Raw genomic sequence first — 20,563 nt, forward strand, 5'->3', positions numbered from 1 at the left:
TTGGGCTACCATGGAATGTGTTAGGACAGGACAGGCCTCTTTAAATAGTTCAACTTATCCCCAAATCATTCAGACATAAGACTGCAAAAATACTTTCACATTTAAGGTTTCTTTCCTTCTCTGTTGATAGAGCTACAGTTAAAAAGAGCTTTAGAACACAGCTGAGAAAACCATATTTGTAGACTATACCTGTACAGTAGTACCTTGGTACTTGACATTAATTGGTTCCGGGAAGCACAATGTATGCTAAAAACTGAGTGCCAAACAAATCAGATGACTTATCACATGACCCTTTGTTTTGGCTGGGAAGAATTTTCTGTCTGTCCTTTTTCCTATATCAGCTGCCTCCAAAGCATGGCTGACTTCCTGTTTGCTCTCTGCGGCTGTCCCCCTCTTCCTTTTGCAGCACGTCAAATACCAAAGAAGCTACAAGTACTGGGGCAATATTTTTTGCATCAAAATGCGTCGAGTACCAAATTTGACAAGTTTTGAAGCAGTCAAATACCGAGGTACCACTGTATATCAAGGACAATTGAATTTTCACTCTTCATATGGAATGGATACTATAAAGCCCATACAATGTAAAATGTTTTTAGACAAATTTAATGGAGCTACTGTGATACTAGCCAGAGTGTTATTTCTGTTGGACCACCAAAAGAACTGAATTCAGAGGAAAATAAATGCCACAAAGCAGGCAGTGAGTCAAGACATAACCGAAATAAGATTATACTTGTTTTGAGGGCTGGGAAGAATACACAATGGGTTGGTCTTTTCAGAAAGCTCTAAAAAAACTTTCAAATCTGTCTACTCAAAAATGTCTCATTATTATAAGCCTTTACATCTAGGAAACTGCCCTACATTGCAGCTATCTTTTCAGAACTCAGTTTGTTATGTTATGAATGGATTGTTAGCCTGTTCCCACACCCTGGCAATCTTGTTACTATGGTAAACTATAATAATAATAAAAAAATTAAACACCATGTGAAAAAGGACATAATTTGTCCTTTTAGACCCTCATTTTTTTCTCTAATTCTATCAGCAACCCTACCCCACCAAGCTTCAGAGATGATCACATATATTGACCATTTTTAAATTTACCACCAGAAATCTTCTCTCTCTCTCTCTCTTTCTCTTTGAGTGCCAAGATATTCTTGCCCTCATATAGATGAAAGATTCTTAATATATATTTATATATATATATATTTAAAAAAGGATGCATCCAAAGATCTGGATAATACATTTACTTGTGTTTCCTAAGAAACGGATTTCCATTTTTTTCCCTTGTACGTGTGTGGTATTTTAAGCTGTCTGAAGCTTCTGACAGGAGTTGTCTTTACTAAATTGTACTCAACTCTTCAAAGCATAAATGCCAGAAAAGAAGAAATAAGAGCAAAGCAGGGAATGGGAAAAGAGAAGGTCAAGAAGAGATCATCAAAGAACCAAACAAATAACAGCCCAGATTCCAGCAGCCCTCATAATAAGCGACCCAGAGACAACAGAGATTTGGAGCAGACACTGCTGCCTGAGGCTGTGGTCACCGTTAGCAATGATGCATTGCTTTCAAGCTGTCATCCAAAGGCTGTGAGGAATAGGAGGAAGGAGTCTTTAACACTTGGATTGCTTGTAAACTCCGCAATTTCTAAGGCTGATTGTGATTTCAGGAGGGAGGAGTATGAGAAGGAGAAGAAACCTGAGTTGAATCCTTCAGCACCTTGACTCTGCTTCTTCTCTGCAACCGTTTCCCATTGGTTCCAAAGAGCTTTTTTCTCTTTAAGTTTTTTTTTTTCCTGTCCCTCTCTTACTCAATCCTCCACGTGGCTGGAAGTCTTCAACAGCTGCATCAACACTCTCCTTCTGTTGCCATGACAACCAGCATCTCACTCTTGCCCATCTCTTCCAAGGCACTGGCCAGAGTGTTAAGATCTCCATCGTCTTGATGTTGAGCTTCCCATAAGTCCAGGATCACTCCTGTTGGGCTGGCTTTGGTGGCAAAGAAATTTAGGTACCTAAATAAGGTAAAGAGTAGGAGAGCTTACTAAGTATCAGCTTTGATCTTCAGGATCAACATTAGTAGTTGAAACATCCTGTTCTGATGTCAATGCTCACATACGTAGACTAGCATCCTAATCAAATCCATACCCCCATGAAATCAGAACACTGAAATCATAATTATTTTCAGGACTAGAGTGGTTTTTGAAAGAAGGCTACTGAAGAAAAATACGAGACTATAAAATAAAAATATTAAGGACTGAGGAAAATCATGGTGATGAAATGTTTTATATAAGCATCCCCTGTCAATAAATCAATTTCCTGATCTAGAAGATAACAACCCAGTCACACTCTCTTTAGAATTTATAAACATTATTTCAAGGAACATATGAAATAATTCTTGGTATACATCTCCAACCCTGGCTAATTTAATTCCTATGGGAAAATCAAAGCATTAAAGTAAAACTCACCGATCCATGGAGAGCTTTTGGGCAAGGAGTCGCCAATCATTCCCTCTAGAGTTGGGAGCATCAAGACTGTTGCAGATTTTCTGCCGAATGGATAGAGGAATCTTGAAGGCATGTGGTCCAAGCTGGGTTGTCACGGCACTGCCAGGGTAGGACTGCAAGGCATCAGAGGAGCTGGAGTTCTTTGAAATTTTAAATTTTTATTAGTTTACCAAAATATAAAACACAAAGAAAAAAAATGGAAATAATGGAAAAGTAAGGAAGGAAAAAGGGAAGAGGAAAAAGTGTAGGGGGAAACAGGAAAAGAAAAAATAGCATTGACTCCTGACTCTTTTTAGTGCAGTTGAATAAGATAATAATAACATACAACCACAACTTTTTACTTTGATATAGCTCTATGCACAAAAATGGAAAGATACTTTAATTCCTACAATGGACGACTGGTTGCAAAAGCTAACAAAGTTAGCAGAGATGGCTAAATTGACTGCTTTAATGAAAGAAAAGAATATAGATAACTTTGTTTCTGCTTGGAAACCGCTTCTAGACTTTGTGCTTAAGGTGGAAAAAAAATAAAACTGTGACTTTGGGTTTTGCTGATTAGATAAGTTTGTTGTTATAGAAATGGCTAATATGTATTATTATGTAAAAGGAACTTTTAACAAAACAAAATGAGATGCAGGATCAGTGACTTAATTGGATAATGATAGCAATTTTTTTTAACTTGATAAGCTCCATCTTATCATTTATGGATCCCAAACTGTCTCATAACCTCAATGATAACCATGGTTTGTAGCATGTTCTGGAAAAAGCAAACAATATTCTCTAGCCACAGTGGGTCTGCCTTCTGGCACTTTCACAGATGGATATTGAAAGGTTCACTATAAACAGAAACAGCATACTGTATTTGCTGGGAGACATATATACATACGTGCATACAACAAATGCTTCTGTTTGGTTTTTAATCACTGAAACAATTGACAAACTCTAAAGAAGTAACACAAGGAAAGTTTAAAGGCCCATGTCAGCTTCACACATGAAAATGGTTTTAGTCCCATCTTGTTTCATTACGGCCTGTACACAATAGTATTGGAGCTGGCTTGTACTGGCTTGAATGCTGATGGTTAAATTTTCTAGAATTTTGCAAGCCTATTCAGAGCAGAACTGAGCCAGGATGCCTAGTATGCTGATCAGCTGTTTGGTGGCTAAAAACAGCAATGAAGCCAGCAGAATTGGTTGTTAAATATTTGCCAGCACAGCACACCCTTTAACTACACTAGCTGCGGCTTTGCTTCTGCAACAGAACAAAACTTCAAAATACTACTAGGCAAACAAAGTTAGAAGCATTTGAGGAAAAAAAACAGTCACTAAATTGCACTAAGAAAACTACTAAATGCTAAAAACCAAAATAATAGGAACATGAAGGGTATCGTGTCTTAAAAATAAATGGTGATCTTCATAGCACCATCAAATTATCCTGCCTCAGTGAGTGCAGAAGAAAACAGCCATCTAATAATGCCATGCATGGCTGAACTATAATGGGTCTTCGGGATCAGGACAGGAATCTCAAATTAGTCTCCAAGTGAAGGGAGGTTGACTGGTTTTGAATGTTTTCAATGATGCACTTCCTACCACAACTACAGTAGGAGATACACATCTATATGTAACTGGCTAAACATCTATAATCTTTGGACATTTGGAGCAGCAGAAGTGGAAGTGAGTCATGGCTGAAATTAAACATTAGAAGAGGGTTTCTCAATATTGGTAAATTTAAGATGTGTGGACTCCCAGAATTCCCCAACCAGAATTCTGACTAAGGAATTCTGGGAACTGAAGTCCATTCATCTTAAAGTTGTTAAGGCTGAGAACCGCTGCATTAGAGGAACCTTACAGGAACATTAGCCCATGTTTTACCGATTGTATCTGGCCAATATGATGTTTCAGAAAAAATTACTAGGCAGGGGTCTTCAAACTTGGCCCTTTGGCTGAGGAATTCTGGGAGTTATAGTCCAAAAGTCATAAAAGGGCCAAGTTTGAAGACTCCTATACTAGGCCCATTATTAAATATCTTGTTCCTTTTGTCTCATTCATTCGTTCGTTCATTTTGTTCATTCAATTTGCTTTTTCTTATCCAGTTCTCCTTGCTTACCTCTCCAAGTGTAATATGTAACTGAAATATCTGCCCTTCTCCTTCAACTTGCCGAACACAGATTTTGCAAGTAAGTTCTGTAGTAGCTGGGCTGTATCGCTCAAGACTGAAGGTGCAGTGCAGAGCTCGCTGACTACCACTCCAAATGTGATAGAATGGGATTTCCTGAAGGAAATAGAAAAGTAACAGAAAAGATGAACAAATGTGTGCCACAAGATGTCACCACACTGAAAATTTAGATAGGTCCTTTAAAAAAAAAAAAAAAGCAAAACAAAAACAATCCTGTGTACTTTCTCTTGATATCAAATTCCAAGAACAAGGTTTAGATAAGGGGTCTTCAAACTTGGCCAATTTAAGACTTGTGGACTTCAACTCCCAGAATTCCTCAGCCAGGCACGCTGGGTGAGGAATTCTGGGAGTTGAAGTCCACAAGTCTTAAACTGGCCATGTTTGAAGACCCCTGGTTTAGAGTCTTTATATGGTAGTTTGACTGAGGGGCTCTGTCTTGTTTACTAGATGCTAAGTAATTGCTTGCTTGTGGGCTCCCCAGTGATAACTGACAGTGGTCACTGTGGAAAACACTGTGTTGAATTAGGTAAGTGTTTAATATAAATCAATTGGGCTGCTCTGAGCTACACAAGAGAAATTTCCAGATTGGGTTTCAGCTGGAATTCACAACCCAGGTTTATAAGATGAAGATGTCGACATGGTATATTTTTATTGTGTTTATATGGCATTGCGGGCGCACTTAATTTCATACTTGTCTTCCTTTCAAATAATTATGGAACATGAATCTTAGTTGTATAGGAGAATGGAGAAGCAAAGGGACAATATGAAAGAAGGAAAGGATGTGGCAGGCATGTCAGCTGAAGTCTTCCGAGATAGTCAATAAATATATATTTCTAATCTTGCCAATGTGCAAGGTAAAAACTTGTCAGGATCTTTGGCAATGCCTAAAATTGAAAGTGATTAATGGAATAATAGAGTTGGAAGGGACCTTAAAGGTTTTCTAGTCCAACCCCCTGCTTTAGCAAGAAACCCTATACAATTTCAGACAAATGGTTCTCAAATCTCTTCTTAAAAACCTCCAATGTTGGAGCACCCACAACCTCTGAAGACAAGTTGCTGCACTGGCTAATTGTTCTAATTGTCAGGAAATTACTCTTTAGTTCTAGGTCAGAAATGTCAAACTTGCGACGTCACGTGACATCACGCGACGTATCGGAACTGTTTTGCCATTGCCGACAATGGGGTGGGTGCGGCTTCTGCGTGATGCGTCCAGCCTGCAGGCTGGCAGTTTGACACCCCTGTTCTAGGTTGTTTCACTCCTTGATTAGTTTCCATCCATTGCTCTTGTTCTGCCTTCAGGTGTTTTGGAGAATAGTTGATTTTCTCTTCTTTGTGGCAACCCCTGAGATATTAGAACATTGCTTCTTTTCCAACCACAGACTTTTTAAGCAAAATTTATTGAGATGAATGGGATGAAGTTACTATTTTCCACTTAAATCCAAGATATTTCCCTCTGAAGTTTTCCTTCCTATGATCCAGCAAGGAGACAAATCTCTTTACTAATAATGAAGGAAATTCAACCTGCAGTTTAGAATAGAATAGAATAGAATAGAATAGAGTAGAGTAGAATAGAATCTGCAAGGGACCTAGGAGGTCTTCTAGTCCAGCCCCCTGTTCAAGCAGGAGATCCTATACCATCTCAGACAAGTGACTGTCCAGTCTCTTCTTAAAAGCCTCCAGTGATGGAGTGCCCACGATTTCTGGTTGTAAGCTGTTCCACTGGTTGATTGTCCTCACTGTCAGGAAGTTTCTCCTTAATTCCAGATTGCCTCTCTCTTTGATCAGTTTCCAACCATTGTTTCTTATCCTGCCCTCTGGTGCTTTGGTGAATAACGTGACCCCCTTTTCTTTGTGGCAGCCTCTCAAATACTCAAATACTGCTATCATGTCACCCCTATTTCTTTTCTTTTCTTTCTTTCTTTCTTTCTTTCTTTCTTTCTTTCTTTCTTTCTTTCTTTCTTTCTTTCTTTCTTTCTTTCTTTCTTTCTTTACATAATGGCTTTCTGTCTGGGAACCATCTATTAAAAGACTCATATGTATAACCTTGGAAAACTAAATGTGTTAATGAATATATTTTTGGAGCAGTGGGAAAATTTTGCAAACCCATCAGGATGGTGGATTTCAAAGGAGGCCCTACCGAATCATTCTTAGTCTGTTGTTAAACTGATAAAGCACTCACCTGATACTTGGCCAGGAGTTTGCTCCTCCAAAGTGAATGAGGGATGTCATGAACTGAGAGGCGCAAATTGTGATAACTGTCCTTAAACAGTAGAGGCTTAGGCTCTTCTAACAGATAGCCACCAAGAGTCCTTTCTATTTCAAGCACTTCCTGTGGGACAAGCAAAACAAAAGCACAAAAAAGTAAAAAAAAAAGAAAGCAATTTAATTGGGAAGGCAATACAAGATAGGTGAGATCAGGGGTTTTTTTTTGCCATAGAATGCCCAGAACGGAGTTCTGGCACCTTTTTTGGATGGAACCTTGTAGGGTAGGCAAGGCAGGTTGTATGATTTTACAAAAAAAGCACTGGATGAGATAGAGAAGGAACATGACAGCTGGTGTATATCTATACCCTACTATAGATTGCCTCACTGGCATCTTCCAGATATGTAGTTCACAGGACTTCTGGGTAACAAGGCCAATCTAACCTTCAAAGTTTGGGAATCCCAGTCCCAACTCAGACAGAGGCCAGGTTGAAGAGAGCTGATGTACATGACTATCTGTATTTCTAGGTCCCAGTTTGAGTTTCTATGCCTTTGAATGATTTGGTGCATGCTAATTTCTAGCCATCTACCAAAAGCATCCGAGTATCTCTTTGAATAAATGTTTGAGCAAATTAACAGCAAAGTTTCTCTCTAAGATCACTTGACTTTGCCTATCATGAGCACCAAATAGCACCTTGTACTTGACAATCTTCTCTAATGCTCCGAAGCAGGGCTTTCCAAACTTGTGGACTGAGGAGGTCTACAACAACTCTCCAGGGCCCACTCGCCATGATTATCTTGCTGCAGCTAACTTGCTGTGGCTTACTCGATGTGGACAACTCGTCGCGGGACAAGAGTTACACTCATATCAAAGAAATACTCAAATGGAATCATTAAAGAAAGGGTGCCAAAGGGGGGGGGACAAATAAAATGTGAATGACAAAAATTAAAATTATTTTTAAAGTTAATTTAAATAATTAACTTGAATTGTTGAATTATCCCGCAGAGAGTTGTCCCATGGCGAGTTGACCATGGTGAATTGTGTTGTGGTTGTGGTGAATTGGCCAGGGTGAGTTGATTGAAGTAAGGTGTCCCATTCTGGGACTGAGGAATTCTGGGAGTTGAAATCCATAAGTCTTAAAGTTGTCAAGTTTGGAGAGCCTTGCTCTAAAGCCTGTCAATAATCCAGATGCCACATTTAAGCCCATACTAGTACACTATGTTCTCACATGCCCTAATTCAAATCAACCAATCACTTGAAAAAATCAATAATCTCATTATGATTTATTTCACTTCAGTTATATAGTCTTCTTCATAATGCAGGTTTCTCTCTCATCTAAAAATAATGAAAATAACAATAATGAAAACACCCATATTATATTTGCAACCTTCACAATGTTATCCTGATCCAAGCTTTATTTGAGGAGTGATTAAGTAGAGTTCACTGCCTGAAGGAACCTCCACTCCTTGTATATATCATAACAATCTTGCAGCGTCAAGCATTCTTCTTCAATTTCTTGAGCCATGTCCTTTATAAAAATGTAAAAAGATAATTTCTAGAGTCCTTTTTTAAAAGCTATTTTAACTTGTGGGTATGGGATGGGAGTGGGGAGGTTGTATGCCAGTTGTGACATCAAGGTTAAAACGCACAACACAATAAGGCCTGAAATACCAGCTTGATGTTGATTGCTGGAACTAATCACTCTGGTTGGTAAAAAGGCAGATGGAGATTTATACTTCATTAAGAATGATGGGTCACTTTCATTAGGCATGCAAAGTGATGCTAACATTATTGATAGGCTTTGGAAATAGCTTGATAATAGTTAGTTTCAGAGGAATAGCAACTAAGCAGTTTCTTTCTTCATAACTGGCCTTTATACTTTGATCACAAAGAAAACTTGGCTATAAAAAAAACCCATAAGAAAACCCTATTCTGGACCTGTTTAACTTGTGACTTGTTATGAAGAGCAGATTGGATCATATACAAATACAAATCAGAGTATGTGTTCCATGGTTCCATACTCTCCAGATCACCTCTTGACATTGGAAACTAGAAGGGGATGTTAAAATGATAAATGATGCCATTACATTAATTAGATGAAGAACTTATGAAGAGAAGTCCCATATTTAGACCAAACCTGACAGACTAGCAGACCCAAATCAAGACAGACTGGCAGTGGCCCTCAAACAGGTCAGGCTAGTGACTTGCTCCCTGTCTTACAATTTGACATCTTTTATCCAAAGACCGATGTGAAATCTTTTGTAGGCCAAGAATGTGCTCAACACACCATTAGGTGGTTGTCTACCAACTTACACAGGGATTATGAATCAATTTTTGTATTTCTCTTGACCCCTGAAAAGTAGGGAACTAGAGTGCACCTGAAAGATCACAATAAGTAGCTAATTCATCCTTCCTGGATAGATACAATCAGATATATGGTTTACTACATCCAAAATTGCCATCCATCAGCAAATTTGGTTATGATGGCTTGGAATTCTGGGAATCAAGACCCAACACAACTGGAAGCGGTGTGGTTGGAAAAGAAGGACTTGTAAAAATCTTGTGCACAGTCCCAGTTAACATACATTTTAAAATGTCTAAAGAGTTTGATTATAAGACTGTTATCTTGTCTGTTTCTCAGAAGCTTCAGACAAATAACATAAGATGGCTCAACTGCATGATAGAAGACGATATATAGGTAGTCCTTGACTAACAACCACAATTTAGCTCAACATTTTTGTTAATAAGCAAGACATTAGTTAAGTGAATTTTGCCCCATTTTATGACCTTGCTTGTCACAGTTGTTAAGTGAATCATTGCAGTTGTTAAGTTAGTAACATGGTTGTTAAGTGAATCTGACTTTCCCATGGATTTTGTTTGTCAGAGGTTCGCAAAAGACGACCACAAAAGATGGGACACAGCAACTGTCATAAATATGAACCAGTTGCCAAGCATATGAATTTTATTCATGTGACCATGGGGATGCTGCAACAGTCGTAAGTGTGAAAAATGGTCATGTCACTTTTGCAGTGCCATTGTAACTTGGATTGGTCACTAAATGAAATGTTGTAAGTTGAGAACTACCGTATGCAATGTAGATTATGACACGTTTTTATCTTAAGATAAAGGCAATGGAATAATGTGATTTTCAGCTCTCTTCTATGACTCTGAAAACTCATCCCCTTGCTCAAATTTTCTTTGGTTGAAGAGGCTAATGATTGGGGTGCACAAGTCCCAGACTTATCTTTATTTTTGCTAAAGACTCCTAGGCAGAATTTTAGGGGATAAGATAAATCCATAGGTGAATTTTCTAGGTTTTTGGAATCACTTGGTCACAAATTATAATTTGTACATGGTGATCCTCCTAATGTTATAGGCAACAGGGACAAGTGGTCAAGGAAAGTTATAGTTCTGCAGCAATGAAAGAGCATAGTAGTTACTCTTCCTTTCTGTAGCCTTTTCCCCATCTCCCATAGGTTGTCAGCTGTTTGACAAAATAAAATTCCGAGATATTCATATCCAAGTTAAGGAATCACAATACATGACTAGAGCACCATTTACTCTATGTTGGGATGCTGTTGTTTTCCTTTCTTTCATCTTAATAGGTATTGAAATTAAAGGTCTACCCATTATCTACATTAGTAAAAATTAATAGAAAAATGATTTTGACATGCAAAATCTATTAAAAACTAATAATCATTTTTTTTTAATTATATCTTCAAAATAGGACACAAAATAGTTCCTGCAATACTTTCTTTCTCCTCCTGGGAGCTTCATGGAAAATGTCAGGGCTGCTCCCTAAGGAATAGGTTAAAGGAACTTATTACTGAAACTAAAATCTGTGTCACTTTTCAGCTCATTGCATCAGGCTGTTTTGCTCCCCTGAGCAACACTTTTCCAAGTCACATTGCATGCTTGGATTACCAGCAGCCCTCTTTGGGGCAGAGAAGTCCAAAATAAGTGCAAATGAGAGAGCTGGACAAGAAGTACCGAACAATCAATTTTCTTGAATAAGTTATTATATCCTTTTTAAAAATATGGGAAACCTAACAGTATAGAGGTAGGAAACAGAAGTGTTTCTGTAAGGTGCAGGTATTTAAAGATGAGGATTCAAAAATGGCTCATCTTTTGATAATATGTCAATTGTTTGCATACATAACATTATGCAAACTCAATGCATTTCTATGGAACACACAAGAATTACCAAGCATATAGCAATCATCTGTAGAGAAAACCAGCAGCTTATAAGCACGATGAACTAATCTTTAATTTATGGGATACATTGTCCCCTTCTCCAGTCCTAATTAAAATACATAAAGATATTTAGCACATTTATTAGGAACTTAGATTCCTATGCCTTTCAGGAGGTAAGGGTGGTTCAGACAAAAATCTGTCTGTATCAGTTGATGTAATTTAAATCAATTCTTATGCAAACTTTCCCACATCCACTATTACAGCTGTATGATCTAATCCTTGATCACTGGCCACACAGACTGGGATGAGTCCAGTGAAACAAAGAAAGGCAACAGACTGAGGAAGCTGGTCTAATAACTGAATTTCCTCTTTTGAAGACTTTTGGTCTGGATTGGTATGAAATCTGTAATGATGATATCCACCTCTATTTCTCTCACTGAAGGACAAACAGATATATCAATTATTATTATTAGCGTATGGCATTGTTACAGTAGCCAGGAGACCACAATGCTATTGCAGAGTAGTAGTTTGATTTGCCAAGGTACCAACCCTGTTATAGGAAATGCACTCTTCCCAAGGTGTGCCACAGGAGGGCAAGCTGGCTTTACATCAGCGAGAAAGACGAGTGGCTCTTCCTTCAGCTTCACCCAAGGGTCCTACCATTCCTGGAGCTGCCTTGCAAGCAGGTGCCACAACTGGGAATGTTCAGAGCCATCAGGAATCTGACTGCCTACACTCAGCACAGCTTGTCTCCCCACCAAAGTGGTACCTACGGGATTTTACCTACTCACAAAGAACATGCTTTCAAACTGCAAGGTGTCAACGCTGCTAACATCGGATGTTCTTGCTTTGACAACAGATGAAAATGCAGCCATTTTCTCTATGCTTTTAGAATTAGCTGGTGCTGGGAGGGGGGGTTGGAATGAGAGTTCAATTAGTCATAATAATAATAACTCTGCCATGGAATCCAAGGACAAACTGGATCCAGAGCTGATAACGTTTTGGCAGGCTGGAGAGCTGAGGAGAAAGCCCACGCTTCAAGCTAATTGGGGAATGTGCTTTATGACTGTAGGAATTGCACTTTGTATCCAGGGGAGGGGAATTTAGTTTTTGGGTTCAACTACAGTATGTAATGCCAATACTTTGTTTCCCAAATAAAAGATTCTTTAAGGAAAACAATGCCTTCAAGTACTTTTGAAGGGTTTCATCTGTCAGAACCATGACACAAGGTGGGCATAAGCTAAGGCAAGTGATGGGAGCTCACCCCACCACCCACTTGCTAGGGCTCAAACCACGATTGTCATTCAGCCATTGAGCCACTGCCTCTCATAGATATACCAACAGAAAATAGTTTACTTGGTAAAACTTTGTGTTGATCTTCTAGGCATCTACATCCCAACTCCTGAAACATGGTTGCCTGGCTGCTGGTGAACTGAATAGTGCATGATAAGCCAAGGCAAAGATTATTAAAGCACAGTTCCAATGACATCATTACTGGCATGATCCATAAAACCATATGAGATACGTTTGTGGGTTTTTTTCTCTTTTAATTACCCATATGTCAAGTCTCCGTTAAAGCCGTATGGAGCAAACATCACTTTGCACAGTCTAAGATAAGCAACTCATCATTCAGTGTCATGAAGGAAAAATGCCCTCTATGGTCTGAGGATTTTCTTAATAGGATCACAAATATGTTCTGCAATGGCTTTCTACAACTCACTGTCGTCTAAGTGAGTTGTCATAAAATTCATATCGCACCCAGTCAGCTTAAGCAGTGGGCTAAGAAGACTGGAATTACAATCCAATACATTGGGAGAACCCCCAGATGGAGGAGGCCATGCTGAATTCTACATTAATCTACATTAATTTGTGTAAGTGTATATGTGTCAGGAAAGTATCAACTATTTATTGATAGCACAGAGGACAGGGAAGGGGAAAGAAGAAAGAATCTCAGCTATGCATTACCTTTAAAGCATCAGGTGTGTCCTCCAAGCAATATACTTTGAGATTGTATTCCAATGAGGTACAGAGGATGGGGGCAAAAATAGCCAGCTGCAGTCTCTTGATGGCTGACCTAGAGTAGGATTCTCCCACAAGGACATATGTTCCAAGCTGTTCTAGCAGGATGTGGCAGCACTTGGGTTCCAGCTGGCAGTAACAAGGTGTGTTTAAAGTCTCTTCATCTAGTGTCACAACTTCCTAGAGGAGGAAAAGTGGGTAAGAAGGGATTAAAAACATTATAAGTTCCACCTGGGTGCCCATTTTAAGGGTGCCCATTTTAAGGAGTGCCTACTTAAAATCCCTCCCTCCAATTATGAGAGCTGTACATATTGTGTTCTTTAAAAATAGAAGTGACTGGATGTGATAAGAAAAGCTAAGTTGAAAACTTAATTTTGGAGTTAAGAAACTTTGTTGATTGGCATCTCCTTTACTTTGGAGACTGCAGTTGACTAAACTTACTTTGCAAAATGTGGTCTGTAATGTTTTGAAGAGATATGTAGGATTTTCCATCATTCTTACATAAATTTTGGCCTGCTGTGCCAGGAAGCATTAATATTACTAAATACATTGGTTTTAATACTATTTCACAAAATTACACTTTCTAGCTGCACTGAATACTGTTGTACAGAATAGAAATGCTGGTCTTTTCCGAGTTTGATTCCCCAGATGTGGTAGGACTACAATCACCTTAATCCCTGACCATGTGGCTAAGGCAGTAGAGGACTGTTTTTTTTTCATAACTACAGGAGATCTAGAATTAGGAATAAAATTGCTAAATATTAAGGAGAGATTTTTTTTTAAAAAAGTAAAGATTAAAAATAGAAATTTGAATATTGAAAAATAACTAAAAATAATGCTTTACAATGTGAAAATAAATCTTCACTATCAAATAGTATAGACTTTCCTCCATGAGCAGGGAGTTGGACCATAAGATCTGCAAGGTCCCTTCCAGATCTGTTATTCTGTCAAATAACTAAACTGCTCCACAGATGGATAAGCAACATACACTCTCCCTTTTTACAACTCTACAATCCCTTAATTATTCAGGGTAGAGTTGGGGCGACTGGATGGAACTGAGCATTTACTAGCTGGATGCCCTTCCTGATGCCATGCGGAGTTCATAGCAGATATTTTTTCTAAGAGAGAAATATCTGCCGCTACCTAGGATTGAACTCTCAACCTCCCAAGTGGGAGGTGAGTGTCTTCACCACTAGGCCAACAGGTTGCTTGGATAAGCAACATACATTGAACTTCCATAACTGGGACTACAACTTTTTCTATAAGACTTCATTCCAATATCATCACCACCACCACCACTATCATCTTCATCATCATCTACTTCTCTGGTTAATTCAACTTACCTCCCAGTGTCCTTGGTGGGATTGGGTTTTCAACTGCAACATCCAGTCTGGGGAAGTGACCTCTGCACAATGTGGAACAGTCAAGATGACTGGGCGGCATAAGAGCAGCCCTGTAGGACCACAGGTCACTCTGGGACTCAGTACTGTCTGTGTGCCTTCAGAGGGAAAGCTAGAAAGGGCAAATGCAAGACACTTTTGTTGGCTCTACGGAACTCTTGCAGAGTAATTGTCTTAGAAATGGAAAAGAATATCTGAGAAAATTGAATTCCATACTCTTTAGCATAGGGGGCTTCAAACTTGGCCCTTTTATGACTTGTGGACTTCAACTCCCAGAATTCCTCAGCTTGCCTGGCTGAGGAATTCTGGGAATTGAAATCCACAAGTCATAAAAGGGCCAAGTTTGAAGACCCCTGCTTTAGCAGGAACAAGACAGAGTGGAGTACTGAAGTTAATGCATACCTTGTTGCTGAAATTCACAACTATTAACAAATGTAACATTCTGTTATTTTTAAAATGTGAAATATTCTTTTTCTTGAACTATCATACTGTTTCAGTTAATAAATATTTGTTATTTTTCCTTGTCCTGATTTATTTTTCTTTTCTTTACCCCAATCACTTTTCTGACCTGACCCTATCTAATGTGCTGAATACATGTGACCACGTAGTGCTTAACCCACCCCAGTTCACAGGGTTGTTGTTTTTATTGTTGGAAAAATAGGAGGAAAGTATGTTGGATATGTTCTCTGCTTTGAGTTATTTGTAAATATAATAAAGCTGGGATATAAATAAATAAATAAATAAATAAATAAATAAATAAATAAATAAATAAATGTCAGCCTAAACTCAACTCAACAAGTCAGAATCCTATGATTTCAGTAAGGTGCTGGCAGCTTTTTTCCATTTAGATGTATTTCAACTCCAGACTATGCTATGGGAATTGGTTCATTACATTTGGACGACACGTAGTTGGGGAAGTGTGTTTTAAGCAATCTAACTTTAGCTACAGTTCTTGACTGGAAATTATAAGAAGCAGTGTGACTGTTGCATAAAGGAGCAGAATATGTCTAATATCCAAAAGACAGTGCAACCAGGTAGCAAAGAGATTAAGTTATCTGCACTTTAATTTCTTCTGTTAGGAGTTGGAACTGAGTAAGATAATTTTGAATATTGAGACTTATGTGCAAGAAAATCACCTTGAATCGAGTCTGGCATGCTAATATTTGACCAGGTAAAGGCATGTATGAAGGTGGGGAAGACTGTTCTAAAATAATCTAATAAAAAGAAACCTTAACTGGATGTCCTTTATTTGGACATCACTTTTAGGCTAGGGAGGTCAGAGTAAAAACAAGACAAGATACACGATCTATTCTACTTACAGAATATTTTCTGCTTTGTTGATCATCAGATACATTTCATAGAACTTCCCCTGAGGAATTGCTCCATGTGGCACTAACAGACTAACACCTACAAAAAAAAAAAAAAAGAAATAGATGAAATAACAAAGAACATTTCCTAAAGCATCACTCTATGTCTATCTCTCTGCAGCTATGTGATATAATTCTTAATTCCATAGGATAGTTGATATAGCCTCTCCTACCTCCTTTTTTAAAAAAATAATTAATATTTGTTGGCTCTGTTTGCCCTCCTGAACTGGGCTTCAGAAAACAAGTCAGGGTAAGTTGCAAGTGATCTATCCTACAATCACTGTAGCCCCCAGTAAACCTCTAAGCAAGTTCATAACCTGGTTTTTTAGCCCTCAACTTTATATAGGGAACTATGTCTAATTATTCTAAACAAATGTATATGGCTTAACATTGTTTTTAGTAACTACATCTTTGATGGTGATTATGAACACTATCCTAACTATCTTTAAGAATGATACCTCTGGTATAAATACTGTTTTCATAGCATTTCAACCATATACATGGTCATTTATTTTTCCAGTCTATTTCAAAGTCCATAGAATGGAGAACCCTAATTAGTACTCCAGTCGTCCTTGACTTACAACCACAATTAAGCCCAAGATTTCTGTTGCTAAGCAAGACAGTAGTTAAATGAGTTTTGCCTCATTTTACAACCTTTTTTACCACACTTGTTAAGCGAATCACTGCAGTTGTTAAGTTAGTAACACACTTCTTAAATGAATCTGGCTTCCCTATTGACTTTGCTTTGTTAAGAAGGTCGCAAAAGGTGATTATATGACCCTGTACATAAATATGAACCAGTTGACAAGAACAGTACCTGAATTTTGATCATGTGACCATAGTGACGCTACAATGATTGTTAATTGTGAAAAATGGTTATATCACTTTTTTCAATGCTGTTATAACTTTGAATGGTCATTAAACGAATGGTTATAAGTCAAGGACTGTCTGAACAGTAAAGATTCAATTGGGCTCAGAGTCCTCAGTGGAGTGTATGTATATGTTTAAAGCTGTCCATGGTTCTGAAATTCAAGGAGACCACCAGGAATCACCTTGGAATCCTGAATCTCTGGAATCTCATTGACAAGGTACCAGAGGAACTGTAGAATGAGCTTAAACGAGCTGTTAAGGATGAACATGAAAACAGTCTCTAAAGATGAAGATACAGAAGAAGTCAAAGTAGATGTCAGAATAAACATCTGGAAATTGCATAAAAGAGAAGAGAAGCCAAAGCCTTATGCATGCTGACTCCTAAGAATATTGTGGACAGCCAAGAAAACAAATGGATCAACAAACAAATCAAATCAAAGTTCTCATTAGAGACACAAATGACCAGGCTCAAATTATCTTACTTCAGATACATTATAAAAAAAATCTAATTCTCTAGAGAAAGCTTTAACACTGAGAAAGATGGAAGGAAAGAGCAGCAAAGTGGCTGGACTCAGTTACACTGGCAATGGGTACGCCTGTGGAAGACATGTTGAGGTTATGCACTGACTTAATGTAATGGGGATGCAGTGGCCTAGTGATTAAAACATTGGGCTATTGACCAGAAGGTTGGCAGTTCAAGACCCAAGTAGTGGTGTGATGAGCTCCTGTTCTTGCCCCAGCTCCAGCCAGCCTAGCAGTTTGAAAGCATGCAAAATCCAAGTAGATAAATAGGTACCACTCTGATGGGAAGGTAACAGCGTTCCACGTGCCTCCGCATATAGTCATGCTGGCCACATGACCACAGAAGCAGTTTTGGACAACACTGGCTCCCTCAGCTAGGAAATAAAGATGAGCACTGCCCCTAGAGTCAGACATAACTGGGCAAAGGAAACCTTTTTTTTTAACCGACTTAATGTCACATAATCAATCAGTTAATGGCTCCAAAATAGCCTATTCTGCTATTCTCTTGGACTGTGCTTCATCACTGGACTGAGTCTTCATCTTATGAAAAGCTATGAATTCCCTGACATACCTGCACCAGGGATGATGAGCCTTCCTCCCAGGCAGCCAAATGTCCCTGTGGCACTATTCCCAGGATCTCGAGGCAGAGTCAGAAGCTGCTGGGAGCCCATACTTTTGTTTCTTAGATTCATGAAATGATTATCCCTGTAGCTGTCTCCTGGGAAGGAGCCCGGGGGCATGGCTCCTAACAGGTCTGCCCCTTCGTGCATCCCAGAGGACGAGGGTACCGTGGAGGAATTATACACTTTGATCTTGAGATTAGGGAGCGGATCAAGCAACGGAGAGTTGGTCATCGGGATCTTGTCTGAAGAATCTTGCAAGGCATACATAGGACCACGATACACACCAGCATTGGCAGTTAGATCAGGTTGCACTGAAGGATGGAGCAACTGGGGGGTATCTGAAAATAAAGGCAGAAAAAGCTCTGCAAGCATTTCCAATGGCAAATGTAATATAATAAGAGCACACATTAAATTAACCACAACTATTTTCATCTTATAATGAGTTGAGGAAAAAAAACCCTGCCTAAATAGTAAATCAAATCTGAATCTTGATTACCACTGCTGTGGTCAATAACAAATTTGTTGCCCTAAAATAGGAAAGAATAGAAACATTGAAATTTTAACTTGTAGCTTTTGTGCTGATTAGTTAAACAAGCTACTAAATATTCAATGGCATATCTGTTAACTTTATGTATTTCATAGAATTTATGCCAATGGCATACTCAAGCATAGATTTGATAAAATATTAAAATATCTAATCTGTATAATATTTAAGATGCAAAAAAACATGGGAGCATTCTTTGGAATCTTTCAATGTTAACATATTGATCATGGCAGAAATTTTTGTGGACTTGATTCCATTTCATCAGATGAAATCTGAATTTCCAATCTGATGCAATCACTGGTTTGCAGATATTTATGCTGGCCCTTGTCTAATCTGGTACCTTCCAGATATATGTTAGATTACATTTTCCTTTTTAATGTTAACTATGACGATAGGGTCTTCAGTCCAATATACTTGGACATCAGGTTGAAAAGGGCTATTTTATTTCATATTTACAGTGTCATGAGTTTTTTTTCTGTAGCAATACCACAAATTTCTCCTATGAAAACCGATACACAGAAGAAAAAGAAGCATTTTATCTATTAAAACTTATCTAAAGAAGTTGGCATTGTAGCAATAAATGTCTTCATAAGATGAACAGTTCTGCCAATGAAATTATCATTAGTACAAATGGATGGAGAAAGTTATCTCATAATCATATGAAACCAAGGATATTTTTACTTAACAGGATCCTCCTCCTCCTCCTTCCCTACCATAGCTATTTGCTTTACCCTATTTTATTTAATCCTTTTTGTTAATATACTTATTGTTTTAAATGAAAAACCCAACTCTATTGTGTAAAGAAAACAAGCCCATTCAGTCCAGGTTGAAAAAAGCAGGCATCAGTCTAAATCTCTGATTTGTCCTCTGTCTATCTGTCTGAGAAAATTCACAAATACACAGAAGGTACAAACGCCATGATGCTACGTTCATAGTTGATCAAGATGGATCTTACCATTTCTGGAAGTTTTGAAATTAACTGGGTGGAAGCCTCCCGTTAATGCAGCAGAGGAGTCAGTTATGTCCGTGTCGAAATCCCGACAGTTTCGCCTATACACAACCAGCCCAACAGCCATCAAGATAACAATGAAGACAAAAATGGCCACCACTATGCCAGCATACAAAGCCACATCACCAGATGCCTCCAGTACTAGGGAGAGAGATAGAGAGATTAGACAGAGTTGTCACTTTCTCTTTGCTCAGTTCCTAATTTATAAACTTTCTATACAAATATAAAAGTCAGAGTCTCAAAAGTGCTTTTCCCAAAAGTCCATGAAAGTCCAGTTGCCTTTTGCCAATCAGAACCAGGAAAATAAAGACTACAGCACTTAAATGCCAGTGGAATATCCAGGGTACATTTTTTTTTCTAGCTGTGATTAGGTTTTGGCTATTTTCAAAACGTTACAAAGAGGCCTCATCTCACCTTTATTTAAGCTGATGATTTATTCCAGGCACAACAAAGACTCTAACATTCACATGACCTACTCCAATTCCCCCACACCCCACCCCCATCCCCGTTCTTTTAAATTCTTGGCTGCTTTTCTGGATTTGTTTCGCCACAAGTGTCCTGGAGTCTCCTTCTCTGTGAGGCAGAATATATGGAGCAGAACTAAGGAGATTTTTATGCTGCAATTATATCTGGGCTGTATTTATCATGGTGTGTGGTCCTCTGGGAGATTCTTCATAAAGGGACAGCAGGAATATTGAAGTGAAATGAAGGAGAAGTAACTGGTAATTTAAAATACACATTTTCTATGGAGGGGATTTTATAAAGAGGAGTAAAGACATACAGAGGAACACTCCTGTCTGGTTTCCATCATTAGCTGTTACTAAAGTAATTCCTCGCTCCACCAGTCTCAGTGCAATGTGAAATACAGATCAGGTAGCATAGAGGTTGGAGTATATATTTATGACTAACGCTGGTAAGGACATGTAATCTTCCTGCAGTGCGTCCATATAATATTTACCCTAGTGTTATTATGATATATATATGCCCAACCAAATGGCAGCCTGTTGTCAACCTTGGTTGATTTTGCAAAGCTAACCAGGGACAAACCCATTTAATTTCTATATAAACATCCAGCAGGAAATCCCTGGCTGTAGGACAGAGTGGCTAGTAATGCAAATAAATCAAAGAGCCCGGAAAGTGA

General features: G+C 38.5%; 1 protein-coding gene across 3 annotated transcripts in view; it reads right to left on the reverse strand.

Moving 5' to 3' along the window:
• Positions 1 to 1,775: 1,775 nt before the first annotated feature.
• UNC5B (unc-5 netrin receptor B) overlaps positions 1,776 to 20,563 on the reverse strand; it is a 210,798-nt gene continuing 192,010 nt past the window's right edge. For 2 of the 3 annotated variants that reach the window (XM_039320508.1, XM_039320506.1), the window contains 9 exons: positions 19,369 to 19,563; positions 17,818 to 18,207; positions 15,807 to 15,894; positions 14,431 to 14,599; positions 13,034 to 13,267; positions 6,851 to 7,000; positions 4,603 to 4,767; positions 2,460 to 2,638; positions 1,776 to 2,006 (listed from right to left, as the gene is read on the reverse strand). In XM_039320508.1, the coding sequence (XP_039176442.1) occupies positions 1,841 to 2,006; positions 2,460 to 2,638; positions 4,603 to 4,767; positions 6,851 to 7,000; positions 13,034 to 13,267; positions 14,431 to 14,599; positions 15,807 to 15,894; positions 17,818 to 18,207; positions 19,369 to 19,563 (1,736 nt within the window). In that variant the 3' untranslated portion in view covers positions 1,776 to 1,840. The remainder of the gene's footprint in view (positions 2,007 to 2,459; positions 2,639 to 4,602; positions 4,768 to 6,850; positions 7,001 to 13,033; positions 13,268 to 14,430; positions 14,600 to 15,806; positions 15,895 to 17,817; positions 18,208 to 19,368; positions 19,564 to 20,563) is intronic. The other variant, XM_039320507.1, reaches the window with a different exon arrangement.

Source organism: Crotalus tigris, unplaced genomic scaffold, assembly GCF_016545835.1.
Source record: "Crotalus tigris isolate CLP2741 ecotype Arizona unplaced genomic scaffold, ASM1654583v1 scf7180000023654.2194447, whole genome shotgun sequence".
Lineage (NCBI taxonomy): Eukaryota > Metazoa > Chordata > Lepidosauria > Squamata > Viperidae > Crotalus > Crotalus tigris.